This window comes from Lithobates pipiens, unplaced genomic scaffold (assembly GCF_037356315.1).
Source record: "Lithobates pipiens isolate NorthernLeopardFrog02 unplaced genomic scaffold, aLitPip1_a1.2 Scaffold_16, whole genome shotgun sequence".
Classification (NCBI taxonomy): Eukaryota; Metazoa; Chordata; class Amphibia; order Anura; family Ranidae; genus Lithobates; species Lithobates pipiens.
This window is the reverse complement of record NW_027507748.1, coordinates 543277438-543292795: the sequence shown is the minus strand read 5'-3', so window position 1 is coordinate 543292795 and position 15358 is coordinate 543277438. Positions and strand designations below refer to the sequence as shown.

The following is a 15358-nucleotide window of genomic DNA, read 5'->3' as shown; positions in this document are numbered from 1 at the left end:
TACAAAAACTAGCTGTTGACTTTTCATAAATGGCCACTCGCCTGTCCCACAATCCAGTGGTGTGCTCACCCCAGCTGTTTTCTCCCTGTGTCCTCTAGCCGGCACTAGCATCTTACCACAGGCACCCGGCCACGTACAATGAATAGCAATCTTCTATGAGCTGTCATGTCGTGCCCCCCCCCCCCCTTTCACAAAAGCTTAATTTCACAAATGGGAACAAGGGAGGAGGCATTAAAGCAAAGCTTTTCCCTTTTTGGGTGGAGCTCCGCTTTAAGATTTTTCTTACACACAGTGTGGGCATACTAGGAATTATACCACAAAACGCATTCTGCTACAGGGAAACTCCCACAAAATGACCACGTTTCGAAAATCATACACCAATTTAAGAGGGATGGTGAGTCTTTTGAAGACGTAATTTTATTTTTTTGCCACAAATTTCAGAAAAATGTGAAATGAAAATGTATTTTTTTTGTTTTCCACCAAGTTGTCAGTTTAATAAGATATTTCTCACACAAAGCATGGGCATGCTTAGAATTACAACCCAAAGCCCATTCTTCTGCTACTTCTGAGTATGCCGATACCACATGTGAGATTTTTTCAAAGCCTGGACTGATTATGTACCAGACAATACAAACAGAAACGTGGTCAATGGCTGGGGGGTACACCTGCCATGGCTGGGGATGCTTTGGAGCTGTGGAAGGCATTATATCCAATGCACACCCACCAATCTTGACTCATTTAAGTGAATATGGTTGGTTGTGTGGCGGTCCAAAGGGTTAAAGCAGGTGATGAGGCAATATAATGCCTCCTTGCTGCTTGTCAAATGCTCTCTGAAGAGAGATCTGAACATGGATGGCTCTTCAGAGAGCATCACACACTAATTCCTAATGGTGACTGCTGTGGCGGTGATCAGGGAACACTGTACAGTGCTTCTGGAAAGTATTCACATTGCTTTACATTTTCCACATTTTATTATGTTACAGCCTTATTCCAAAATGTATTAAATTCATTACTTTCCTCAAAATTCTACAAACAATACCCCATAATTTAAATAAGCAGAGCACAATTTTGGGACTTTAAATGAAGCGAGCATCAAAGAGGTGCCCGCCTCCATCCCTATCAAAATATAAAAAATGGGGGGAGGGGGGAAAAAGGGAAGAGGGTGGGACTTTAGATGAAGCACACAGCAAGTAAAAAAGTTGGTCAAGCGACTAGAAAATGACATTTGTTCATATTTCATAATCCACCATAAAACATTTTGGGCATCAAGCCTCTAACAAACATTTTGGGCATCAAACCTCTATAAGGTGGATCTTAAATAGACATACAATGTATAAAAATGTATCACAATCCAATAGATCTTAACATTTGAAAAAAGCAGCAATGACAATTAATGCATAAAGTACACAGTGTGATAGTAAATTATATTGAATACACATAAAATCAAATGATGTCTTATTATTCCATGATTAATGTAGAAATTAAAAAACGATAAAGGCTCGGCGCGTTTCGCGGCACGACAACCGCTCATCAGGAGCAAAATCATGGAGTAAATCTAAAAAAATTTAATTAAAAATGAACAAAAGATAAAAAAATAAAATAACGAAGATTGAATAAGAAATATAAAAGGAAGAGAAGTATAATTTTATAATTGAGAGCTATGCATCCAACTCACGTCTGCACCCACACACCAGCAGATTAGCATCGAGGATCGCCACCCCATAATGAGCACATGTAAGAAGTTTGTTTGGAAATTCTTGCAAATTTATTAAAAAGAAAAAAAAGAAATCCCATGTACATAAGTATTGATAGCTGTGCTCAATACTTTGTTAAAGCACATTTGGCACCAATTACAGCCTCAAGTCTTTTTGAGTATGATGCTACAAGCTTGACACACTTATTTTTGGGCAGTTTCTCCCATTCTTCTATGCAGGACCTCTCAAGCTCCATTAGGTTTGATGGGGAGCGTCGGTGCACAGCCATTTTCAGATCTCTCCAAAGATGTTCAATCTGGTTCAAGTCTGTCCTTGAGTGGCCCAACCAGAGCCCATTCAGAGTTGTCCAGTAGCCACTCCTTTGTTATCGTGGCTGTATGCTTGGGGTCTGAGGTCCAGAGCGCTCTGGAGCAGATTTTCATCAAGGATGTCTCTGCACATTGCTGCATTCATATTTCCCTCGATCCTGACTAGTCTCCCAGTACCTGCAGCTGAAAACCATCCCCACAGCATGATGTTGCCACCATCATGCTTCACTGTAGGGATGGTATTGACCTGGTCATGAGCGGTACCTGGTCTTCTCCAGCCATAACACTTGCCATTCAGGCCAAAGATTTAAATCTTTGTTTCATCAGACCAGATACCAGGCCAGAGTCCTTCAGGTGCCTTTTGAAAAACTCCAGGTGGGCTGTCGTGTGCCTTTACTGAGACTTCTGTCTGGCCACTCTACCATACATACCTGATTGGTGGAGTGCTGCATAGATGGTTTATCTTCTGGAAGGTATCCTCTCTCCACAGAGAAATGCTGGAGTTCTGTCAGAGTGACCATCGGGTTCTTGGTCACCTCCTTGACTAAGGACCTTCTCCCCCAATCACTCGGTTTGACAAGGCGGACCGCTCTAGAAAGAGTCCTGGTGGTTCCAAATTGATTCCATCTACGGATAATGTGCTCATTGGAACCTTCAATGCTGCTGACATTTTTCTGCCCCTCAATACAATCCTATCTCGGGAGGTCTCAAGATAATGCCTTGGACTTCATGGCTTGGATTGTGCTCAGACAGGTGTGTGCGCACCTTTACAAATAATGTCCAATAAACTGAAATTACCACAGATGGACTCCAAATTATAGAAACATCTCAATGAAGATCAGTGAAAACTGGATGCACCTAAGCTCAATTTTCAGTGTTGTGGCAAAGGCTGTGAATACATGTACATTTTTATTTTTTTTTGTTAACATATATATATATATATATATATATATATAAAACTATGCCAGCCCCTCTATTAGAGGCTGGCATAACACACTGTGTCACTAGTTTTACAAAACGAGCGTTGTAAATACCTAATTTGTGCTGTCTTCAGGCCGGTGACATGACTCGCCACTTTCCAGCACTGATGAATGGCTTTTGAGGAAGGGGCTGTGATCGCCCTCTGATGTCAGCTGGAGAGATCATGTGAGAGCTCGTCTCCTCCCCAGAAGCCCTGTCTCGGCACTGTAAAGCATGTGACCAGCCCGAAGACAGCTGACATTAAGTATTTTACAGCGCTCGTTTTGTAAAACTAATGATCTAGTGTGCTATGCCAGCCTCTAATAGAGAGACTGGCAGTGAAAATTTTCTGAATGAAATTTACAAGCAATAGCGGGGTTGGGGTGGAGACAGAGGCAGATGACGGAGTAAGGAGGGGGGTGAAGGGGCGAGAGAGGAGAGCAGAGGAAACGGCGTATGAAGGAGGAACGCACTTAGACCACGGTGACCAGGGTGGAGCTACACTGGTTATCGTGGTCTATTTAGAGAGGACATGCAGGAAGTGCAATATTCAGGGGTTTGTGTTTTTTTTGCGTTTTTATTTGCAGTTTAGAGGGTGACAGATTACACAGCACAAGCGCTGTGCCTGTGTATTCTGCTTTAAGGGACCAGAATCTAATTATTTATTTTTTTGGCTTAACAAACACTTTGAAATCTTTGCAAATGTATTAAACAAACTCTTTCATGTTGTCATCAGGTATTGTTTGTAGAATTTTGAGGAAAATACTGTGAGTCTGTGAATTCTTTCTGGATGCACTGTAACTGGGTGGCACTGATCAGCAATGAAATTGTTCAAATTCTTTTAACAATGAAATGGAAAGAAAGTTAGCCCAAGAACGGGCTTTGGCAGCATGGCTATGTTGGCTTTCAGCATGTCCAGCAAAAGGTTACCATCGTTTGAGTTGGTTGAACATGTTGGCAAGGTGCTTGGCGACATCTGATAACTGACGGGGCTGAAAAACCATTAAGGCCTCAGCGTTTTTGTATCTTCAGCTCTTTGAATGCCTGAAGGACTAGTACTATTATCTGCTCTGAGAATGGCTTGTTGAACATGTTTCATTGAACGATTTCTCTGCTGAGACTCAATGCTGAGTCTGGGCAGAGAAATCATTCAATGAAACAAGTTTAGGGAATTGTGAGGGGTACCTCAGCAGAGGCAGACTATAGCTTTGCTAAGTGGTGATGGAATTCATCAAGAACATTAAAGGAGTTATATGTTCAGATGATTTATGAGAGAACGCAGGTTGTTGAGTACAATAAGGGTTCAGTTTGATTAGCACGGTACCACTTTTGTTCCCGTTAGTATAACATTTCTGATGCATCCGTTGCAAGTTTTGGTCTGCCTTATCAGTTAAACAGAGGTTTAGATCCATATGAAGGTGCTCTACAGTTTCTGTCCTGAGTTGTGGGATTAGTTTATAAAATGTTTTAGCCTTTTGAGGTCTACTTCAGGGTGCATGTCATGTTGAGTTGTATGACCCCAGGTGATGGCCTTGTAGGCTTCCGCACTACCTGTTATTTTCATTTTCGCTCTGTAGTAGAGACTATAGAAGTGACAACTTGACCTTATTCATGCTGCTTGATGGCATTGAATGTGTATCTGTTGGCATATTATCCTGCCCAGTAATGCCCACAGATTGATGCCTCATAGTAGTTTTTTCACCGCTTTTGTCACCATCCACACAGCTGTTGTTAGTGTCTGTCTCTGCATAGCCCATCATTTCTGGCAAGCTGCTACATGAGAATAGTGATGGGGAAGTTCTTTGCATCCTGCCTACCTCTTCCTGGTAGCCTACCCACATACTACATATATGAAGACTGATGGCTCTTGGGACATGTAGTTCTTCAGCGTGTGCTCTGTGTGAATACAACTCTGATTAAAAAAAAAAAAAATTCAGGTGCTGAGTAAAATCTACATAAAAGAATGCAATAATTTGCAAATCCCACAAACCCGTATTTTATTCACAATAGAAAACATATTCTAGATTGTAAACTCTAACGAGCATGGGCCCTCTGATCCAACCTGTATTGATTTGTATTGTAAGTGTACTGTCTGATCTCATATTGTAAAGTGCTGTGCAAACTGTTGGCGCTATATAAATCCTGAATAATAATAATAATATCACGTGTTTAAACTGAGAAAATGTACCATTTTAAGAAAACAACAAATAATTTTGAATTGATGGCAGCAACACAGTTCAAAAAAAAATTGGAACAGGGCTATGTTTAGCAAGGTGTCTAACATCACTCTGTAAAGGTCTGGAAACTGAGATCAGTTGCTGGAGTTTTGGTAGAGGAATGTTGTCCCATTCTTGCTGGGTATAGGATTCCAACTTCTCAACAGCTCTGGGGATTTTGTCATATTTTTTGTTTCAAGATGCACCAAATATTTTCAGTTGGTGAAAGGTCTATACTGTAGGCAGGCAGGCCAGTTAGGCACCCGTAACCTTCTACTGTGAAGCCATGCTTTCATAGATGCAGTATGCAGTTTAGCATTGTCCTGCTGTAAAATGTGAAATGTAAGGCCTTCTCTGAAAACTTATATTTTTTTTCTGGATGGGAGCATATGCTTCTTTCTAAAACCTGGTTATATCTTTCAGTATTAATGGTGCCTTTCCAGATGTGCAAGCTACCCATTCCATAGGCACTGCTAATGCATCCCCATACCATCAGTGGTGCAGGCTTTGAACTGTGTTTTGAGAACTGAGCTCTGATAACAAGATTTTCAGACACAATACAAATATTTACTGCGCTTGGCAAAAAAAATCATAATATATAAAAAAAAAACTTTACTGTGTTGCTGCTAATCATTGGCATTCGCTCCCACGCCTAATAAATGCTGAAACACCAAAAAGTGCAGCGCAACTCAACAAAATGTAGTAGTATTATACAGGATTTATATAGCGCCGACAGTTTGCGCAGCGCTTCTCAACATTAGGGCAAACAGTACAATTGCAATACAATTCAATACAGGGGGGAATCTGAGAGATCTGCTTGTTAGAGCTTACAATCTACGAGGGAGGGTCGAGTTATACAAAAGGATAATAGCTGTGGGGATTAGCTAATGGAGAAAATAGTGCAGTTGTTAGATGGAGGCAGGATAGGCTTCTCTGAAGAAGAAAGTTTTCAGGGATCGCCTAAAAGTGGATACATTTGGAGACCATCTGACAGATTGAGGTAGGGAATTCCAGAGGATGGGAGAGGCTCTGGAGAAGTCATGGAGGCAGATATGGGAGGAGGTGATAAGGGAGCTAGAAAGCAGGAGGTCTTGGGAGGAACGAAGAGGGCGATTAGTTTGGTATTTTGAGACTAGGCTAGTGACATAGCTGGGGGCAGAGTTGTGGATGGCTTTGTAACTTATTAGTATTTTAAATTGAATTTATTGGGCGAGTGGCAGCTAATGGAGGGATTGATAGAGAGGGGTAGCAGACACTGAGCGGTTTGTAAGGTGGATGAGTCTGGCAGCAGCATTCATGATGGACTGAAGGAGGGATAGTCAATTTAAAGGTAAGCCAATGAGGAGGGCATTGCAGTTGTCAAGGCGAGAGAGAACCAGGAGCTTTGTGGTTTCATTGGTTAGAAAGGGACGTAGTTTAGAGATGTTGCGGAGGTTGAGGCGGCAAGCTTTGAAAAGTGATTGGATATGGGGCCGAAAGGAGAGTTCAGAGTCCAGGATAACACCTAGCACGCTGACATGGGTGGATGGTTGTGCCATTACTCTTGACATAGAAGTCAGGGGGACGTAGTACGTGGGGGAGGAAATATAAACTCGGTTATGAACAAGTTGAGTTTGAGGAAGTGGTGTGACATCCATACAGATATGTCTGTTAGTAAGTTTGTGATGCGTGAGGAGACTGATGGAGTAAGTTGAGGGGTGGAAAGATAGATTTGGGTGTCGTCAGAGTAGAAATGATATTGAAAGCCATGAGAGGCCATCAACTGACCCAGGGAAGAGGTGTAGATTGAAAATAAGAAGTCCAAGAACAGAACCTTGGCGGACCGTGACAGGAAAGAGGAGTGGAGGAAGCAGAATTGTAAGTGACACTGAAGGTGCATTGGGATAGGTAGGATGAGAGCCGCTGAAGAGCACAGTCACTGAGACCAAAGGAGTAAAGTTTTTATTTTTATTTTTTTTGAGGAGGGGGTGGTCAATCGTGTCAAAGGCAGCTGAAAGGTCCAGAAGTAGGAGTGCAGAATAGTCTCTGTTGGTTTTTGCAGTTAGTAGGTCATTTGTGAGTTATAAAAGAGCAGCTTCTGTGGAGTGTTGAGGGCAAAATCCAGATTGAAGGGGATCAGGAAGGTTATTCTTAATGAGGTGGTCATTCGGTTGTAAACCAGGCATTCAAGGAGTTTAGAGGAAAGGTGGAGCAAGGAGATGGGGCATAGATTAAGATTGTTAGGGGTTTATTTTTTTATTTATTTTTTTAAGTATGGGGTGACCAATGCATGTTTTATAGCATTGGGGAAGATGCCAGAGGTGAGGGAGAGATTGAAGATGTGGGTTAGAGAGTGTAGGATAGTCAGAGGGCGACCGTAGTATTTGAGAGGGAATAGGGTCCAGAGGACAGGTGGTGAGGTGGGCGTTAGAAAGGAGTTTAGCAACGTTGTCTGTAGTAGCAGATTTGAATAAGGGGAGTGTCAATTGTACCTGTTGACATGTGGCCCTAACTGGGGGAGATACCTGTAGAGTGGAAATTTCATCACAGATTGTATCAATCTTGTTTTTGAAGTGATTAACAACCACCTGGGTAGTGAGTCAGTGGGTGGGAGGAGGTGGAGGACGAAGTAGAGTTGAAGGTAGAGAAGTTTACGGGGACAGGATGAGAAGGTGTTAATAAGAGTTGTAAATAAGGTCTACTTGGCAGTGTGGAGGAAAGAATAGTATTTTTGGAGAGCAGATTTGTATTGGTTGAAGTCTTTGAGAGACTTAGTCTTATGCCACAGACACTCGAGCGCAACTACGTTTTTTGAGAATTCTAGTGTCATCTGTTTGCCAGGTTGTAGGGCTTGAGGCCTGATTCTGCGGGTAGTGAGGGGAGCGAGCTTGTCCAGGATGGAGGACAGGGATTTTATTGTAGATGGAAGTGGCTTAGTTGGGGCAAGAAAATGGAGAGATTTTGTCAGAGTTGGCCAGTAGCAGCATAGAGGAGAGAAGAGTTGAAGTTGCGACAGTTTCTACGGGTGATGGTTAGGCGATTGGAGGGAAAAGTGGTGAAAGAAAGGGAGAGAATGAAACTAATGAGGTGTTGGTTGGAGAGAGGAAAATAATTGTTGAAGTATGGAGTGCATAGGTAGAATAGAATCAAATGAAGAGGTTAGACTAAGAAGTTTAGAAGTAGCAGGAGTGTTTGTAATTAGCAGGGATGTTGAAATCACAGAGCAGGATTGTGGGAATTTCTGAAGAGAGAAAGTAGGGCAGCCAGGCAGAAAACTCATCAAGGAAAGTCAATAATGGTCCAGGGGGCCGGTAGATCACAGCAATTCTTAGGGAAGTTGGAGAGAATAGACATACAGTGAGCTTCAAATTATGTGAGGGAAAGAGGGAGGAGAATGAATAACCTGGAACGTGCATTGGGGGGGGATAGAAGGAATCCCACTCCACCTCCCTTGCATCCATTAGGCCCAAGGGAGTGAGTCCAGAGAAGGCCACCCTGGGAGAGGGAAGCAGGAGAAGAGGTGTCAGATTTGTGGAGCCAGGTTTCGGTGACAGCAAGTAGATTAAAGGAGTTGGTGACAGAGGTCATGAACAGCGGTGAGTTTGTTGAGGCTGGCGTTGGGAAGAAGAGGAATGGAGACTAAATTGTGTAGATTGCGACTACTGTGATGGGTGTGTTGGGTACAGTTATATAAAGTAGGCCCAGGGTATGGGGAAATGTGGGAAATGATATGAGAATACAATCTGTATGAGGGGACATGCTTCAGTATCCTGGGGGGTTTGTTAGCAAGTGGAGTAAGAAAGAGGTCATAAGTGCAGTACTAGGGGGAGGGGAGAAGTGAGGGTAATGTGTACAGATTGATGGGTGGAGAAGAGGGGTGAAGAAAAGAGAGTTTGAGGAGAGGTAAAGAGTGCATGTTTCAGAGAGGAAGGTGGGATAATTTGGAAATGAGGTCATCTGCAGTCTGCTGTGATTTGCTTTGTGCAAGAGCGGATGTGCCACTTATTTAAAGAACCCCACTTCTTTGGAAGAATCCCCTACATGTGTTCGCCCTTAAAGAAGGCCTTGGTTTTTATACGGTGTTGGGTGTGGATTGAATCTGGCAATTAATCAGGAGGTAATATTGGGCACACAACTAGCAGAGCAAAACTTTTCACACCAAAATCAAACTGCAAGAGGACCAAGAGGCCAAAATTGTAAAGATAAGGAAACCCAAAATAGGTGAGATTTAATAGCGAAATAAACATCAAAATAATGTGAGCATGGCTACAGATGGAGTTGAAACAGCGGTGACAAACACAGATTTACCAAATATGCATTTGAGCAGTCAGTCAATGGTCAATTTATGGGAGTATAAATGCAGATTGACCTGTGAAGAGAGAAGAAAATGTTCAGATGGATGATGCAAGAGCAGAAGTGCCACTTATTTAAAGAACCCCACTTCTTTGGAAGAACCCTTTGTATGTGCAGCCCCCTGCAAATGTTTAAACTATATAGGTTAACGCCAATAAACCGTGCGTGTGTATATATATATATATATATATATATATGTATATATTATTTCCAAGAATACTCACCAACGTCCCGTGACCTAGCTTACATTGCCTTTTAAAAACATTCAATTGCCCGATGAGGATCAATATCTATGGATGGATGCCAAAGGTGGCTAAGCTTGGACTTCAGATGTGATAACGTCGCATGGGGCCTGCATTTTTCATTATACAACAGTGACTTCCTTATAGGAAAACCAGGCCAGACGTACTGACCTCATTATATACCTGCCCTTTGATTACAGCATAACCTAGCAACCTAAAATAAGCACTAGAGGCCAAAATCTGCGAACAGCCTCAGTAATTTTATTGCATGTGAACTCAGAGGCTTAAGCCTGCATTTGATTGGCTGAAGTGGAGAGCAGGGGAGATGTTGGGGGTCTAATGTCTCCATAAAGGGGACCTGTGACCTGTTCATGCTATCATGTAGGGGGCTTGTTGGGGCCTCCTGTTTATAGTGATAAAGAAAAAAAAAGTTTTAAAAATGTAAATGAGCGATCTATATATAGAGATTTTTTATATATATCTACACATGCATTTTAAAATTCATCAACTCAAATGCGTGCACAGGCTGTGTGTCAATAAACAGTGATTGTGCCACATAGGCAAGTTAGGGCTGCGAGTGAGTTAGCACAGTAATTCTAGGGACATAATTTACAATTGATACTAAACTGATGACCTGCAGAGAGTTTTGAAGCATCACCTTGTGGACCGTTTTTAGATGTTATAGTATGTTGCCATTTGGCACACATGTGCATCTTTTGAGGCTTGACATGTTGACATATTACATGATGCAGCACCATCTTTTAACCACTTTCAGCTCTTAGGACATGGCCATATGTCCTTGGGTTGCAGCTGCAGTCATGATACTGGTATCAAAAATTGCTTTGGTCAGTCCTTGCTATGAAAAAAGATAAGTGTGGCTTTTGCTCTGCATCTTTTTTGCTGGCTGGGTATGCAGGACTCTGAACTACTGCATGTGGAGTTGTAGAACAGGAGCGCGCATGTTGCAGAGACTTGCACAGCACTCCATAGATTCAACTGGCACAGAACAAATGGAAATCTCATGGTAGAGCCAGGGGGATAGTTGAAAATGGAAACTCTGAAGTAAATTTGGGGGGGGGGTGGGGAGTTCTTGGTAGCCAACTGACTGGATTTTCTAGTAACTGCCAAATGTTTGAGGATATCTTTAAGATTGTTCCCTCTTCGCGCCACCGTTTGTGGCTCTAATTTGAGCTGGGAATATTTAGACAAGGCATAAGGTGATAGAATTTTTAGCACTCATTTTTTTTAGTCCCAAATACATGATTTTATTTTCACTGACAAGGTTTGTCAATTTTTAATGGTGTTGAGTGGAGATTCAGTTTTTGTGATGTGCATTTTTCACTACTTTTAATCTAAATAATTTTCAATAAAGATTGTTTACTTTTTAGTGAAACTACTTGGATCACCTTGTTACCTCCTTTCTTTAGCCCCGGTTCACACTGCCGCGACTTGTCATGCAACTTGAGAGTTCAAAGTCACGTGACAAGTCGCGCCCCATTGACTGCAATGGAACCGTTCTAATCAGTGTGACTCAAGTCGCTCCGGCTTAGAAAATGATTCCTGGGCTACTTTTGGTGCAACCTCAATACAACTTGCTTTGACTCCTCTTGAAGTCATATGCAAGCCGCGATGAAGAAGTGCAGGGATGTCAGATTCAAAGTCGCGGCAGTGTGAACACAGGCTTGGGGGGCCCTTCCCTAATTATTTTTTGTTGCATAGTGTCTTTTTGAGGTACGCTGATCCGAGCCGAAATTGCTGAGATGGTAGACTAGTTTCAATTGTTGCCCTCTTTTATTGTGATGTTGCTTCAGCAACACATGATTTAATGAGTACTTTTTGTGCAGGGCCGAAGTAGCAGCTTTCCTGGAAGAAGGCGACCTCGTGGAGGCAGTGGTGCTGGCAGCAGCCGAGGGCGAGGAAGATCAAGGTTAAAATCCACAACCTCTTCCATTGAGACATTGCCGGTGAGAAATCCTAAATATCTGATTTGACGAATATCCTCTTTAAGAGTCCATTCACACATGTGCGACGACTTCAAAATCCGTGCAATTTTCATTGCGACTTTACAGAGCGCGTTTGATCTTATTTAATGCGACTTTGAAATAGTGCGACTGACCACAATGTGCTTATTTGCTCTACAAAGTCGCACACAAATTGCATGTATTTCATGCAGATGCAACTTTTGAGGGTTTACATTGAAGTCTGTTGCCCTCAAGTCGCATGAAAATCTGACTGAAGTAGTGCAGGAACTACTTTAGACTCACTGTGACTTTGTCGCACAAATATGAACGGTACTCATTGGAGAAACATGGGGTGCGACTTGTCATGACAAGTCGCATAAGTGTGAATGGGGCCTAAGGCCTCATGCACACTTGGCATAAAAATGCTGCTTAGATGTTTGTTCTTTTTTTTCTTTTTTTCCTTTCAGCTAGTAGAAGCTTGATGTTCATTTGTGTGTCCATGCACATTTTGGCATTTACAGTATTATTTGTACAAGAGCATTTACAGGCTGAAGAAAAACCCCACCACCAATGCATTTTTGAGATGCGCGTTCAGGCCACTGCCTCAAGCTTTTTTAAGTGTGTGCGTGTGTTTTTTTGTTTGTTTTTTTTGTGCGCATTTTTTTTCTGCTGCCTAGTGTGGATGGACCCTAATAGCAGACTTGGTTTAAATAGAAAAGCACTTTACGGCAAATTCTATTTTATTTTTTATTTTTTTGTATTAGTTTTGTTACATACATCGTCTCTCAAACAACCTGAACCATGACATTGATCACATAGTCTCTGCCAAAAGAGCCTTATGGGAGTGACATTCACTGGCAAAATAGTGTCTCTATCTGAATACTGATCTTTTCTTTCAGAACAGACTTTATAACTAATGTTCTGAGATTACTAGCTTTTGAAATGTTGCTTAGGTTTCTTGAGGCACTGAATAGCCTTGAGAAATCTAAGCAACATTTTAAATGCTAGTCGATATTGCATTGTGGGATGTGTCTCTCTCATGGGTGTTATCTGACCTGGAGACAAATTAAAAAGCATTTTCCATGGCTGGCTAAAAAATAAAAAAACATGGCATTGGCAGTGGGTTTTGCAAGAGTAATTAAAGAGAATTTCAGCCCTTTTTTTTTTTTTCTCGAACTGGAAAAACCACTTCCACTGTCGGAAGATTTACCCTCCTCCATGACCAGACCATTTTATGTGATTTGGCACTACGTTAATTTAACTGACAATTGTGCGGTCGTGTGACACTACCCAAATAGAGCTTTCTTTTGGTGGTATTTGATCACCACTACATTTATTTTTTGCGCAATAAACAAAAAGGCCAACCATTTTGAGAACATTTTATATATATATATATATATATATATATATTTAACTTTCTGCTATAAAACACATCTAGCAATTTTTTTTTTTACAAAAATCTCAGATTTCTTCATAAATTTAGGCTTATAATGTGTTTTGCTACATTTTTGGTGAAAAAAAGTCCAGTAAACGTAAATTGCTTGGTTTGCACAAACGTTCTAGTATCTACAAACTAGTAATGGCGGCATTCAGCGACTTATAGCCTAACTGCGATATTGCGGCAGTCGGTCACAAACTGACACTTTGCAGGAACCAGTGACACTAATACACGGATACTGATCACTGTATTAGTGTCACTGGTTCTTAACCTATACACTGTCACTGTGCTAGTGACACTGGCTGGGAAGGGATTAAACATCTAGTGTGTTCAAAGAGTTAACGGTGTGCCTAGCTAGTGTTTTTGTGTAAACAGTGTGGTCCTGTCACAATGGTGATCTGCCTAGTTCACATAGGCAGATCCCTGTTCTGTGTGTATTACCAACGATCTGTAGGCGCCAGAGGACATTGAGTGCCTGGCACCCACAGATCTGCTAATTTTCCCCTGAGCACCCCCGTTTTACTTGCCTCACCCCTCGAAAATCCCACGCTCGCCCCTGCCATTCTTATTCACCACTCAGCCTGGCCGCTGATTGGCTGGAGTGGATGGATGGAAAGCAGCGCAGCCATTGGCTCGCGCTGCTGTCAATTGCATCCACTGACGCGGAGCGGGGCCGCGTGATACTGCGAGCGGCTATAGCCGCCGGCTGTCTTACGGGAGCGCTCGCAGGTGCGTCTCACCATGCGAGGGAGCTCGCATGAACGTGAGAAGTACCTGCGGGAAGGAGCAGAGACAGCCGCCGAGGGACCCCAGAAAAGCAGATTCGGGGCCACTCTGTGCAAAACGAGCTGCACAGTGGAGGTAAGTATAACATGTTTGTTATTTAACCACTTGCAGACCGGACCATTTTGCTGGTCAAAGACCAGACCACTTTTTGCGATTCGGCACTGCGTCGCTTTAACTGACAATTGCGCGGTCGTGCAACGTGGCTCCCAAACAAAATTGACGTCCTTTTTTTCCCCACAAATAGAGCTTTCTTTTGGTGGTATTTGATCACCCCTACGGTTTTTATTTTTTGCGCTATAAACAAAAATAGAGGGACAATTTTGAAAAAAACGCATTATTTTTACTTTTTGTTATAATAAATATCCCCCAAAAATATATAAAAAAAACATTTTTTTTCCCTCAGTTTAGGCCGATACATATTCTTCTACATATTTTTGGTAAAAAAAATCGCAATAAGCGATTATTAATTGGTTTGCGCAAAAGTTATAGCGTTTACAAAATAGGGATAGTTTTATAGCATTTTTATTAATAATTTTTTTTTTTTTACTAGTAATGGCGGCGATCAGCGATTTTTATTGTGACTGCGACATTGTGGGGGACCCATGGGACATTTTTGACACATTTTTGGGACCATTGTCATTTATACAGTGATCACTGCTATATAAATGCAGTGATTCCTGTGTAAATGACACTGGCAGTGAAAGGGTTAACCAGTGGGTGGCAGTGTAGGGGTTAAGTGTTCCTAGGGGTGTGTTACTAACTGTGGGGGGGTTGGGCTTTCATTTAGTGAACACTGATCTCTGCTCCAATCACATGGAGCAGAGATCAGCGTCACTAGTTGCTAGGCAGAATGGAGAAATGTTGTTTACACGGCATTTCCTCCATTCGGCCGCTCCGTGAGACGATCGCGGGGATGCCCGCGGCGATCCAGTCCGCGGGTCCCGCAACCGGACTCACGGGGGTCCCGACCAGCGCGGGAGCGCGCCGCCGGCGGCGCGCTCCCGATGTCAGGGCGGTAAATTTAAAGGGACGTACATGTACGCCCATTTGCCTGCCCGTGCCAGTCTGTCGACGTACATCGTCGTGCGCTGGTCGGCAAGTGGTTAAAAAAAAAAAATTAACTTTACAATCCCTTTAACATCACGATTCTGGCGTAACATTATCTTTCACATTATCCAAAAAAAATTGGGCTAACTTTACAGTTTAGTTTTTTTTTTCTTACTTTCATTGAAGTGTCTCTCTCTTATTCCTATTCTGCCTCTTTCCCGATCGTGGCTAACTTTACGGTTTAGTTTTTTTTTTTCTTTCATTGAACTCTCTCTCTCTCTCTCTCTCTCTCTCTCTCTCTCTCTCTCTCTCTCTCTCTCTCTCTCTCTCTCTCTCTCTCTCTCTCTCTCTCT

At 42.3% G+C, this 15358-nt stretch overlaps 1 protein-coding gene across 1 annotated transcript in view; it reads left to right on the top strand.

Annotated features, from left to right (window-relative positions):
* The window catches only part of KMT2D (lysine methyltransferase 2D), a 210520-nt gene that overhangs the window by 77878 nt on the left and 117284 nt on the right, over positions 1-15358 (top strand). Inside the window, exon 12 of the mRNA XM_077483335.1 lies at positions 11618-11737. Coding sequence (XP_077339461.1) covers positions 11618-11737 — 120 coding nt within the window. The remainder of the gene's footprint in view (positions 1-11617; positions 11738-15358) is intronic.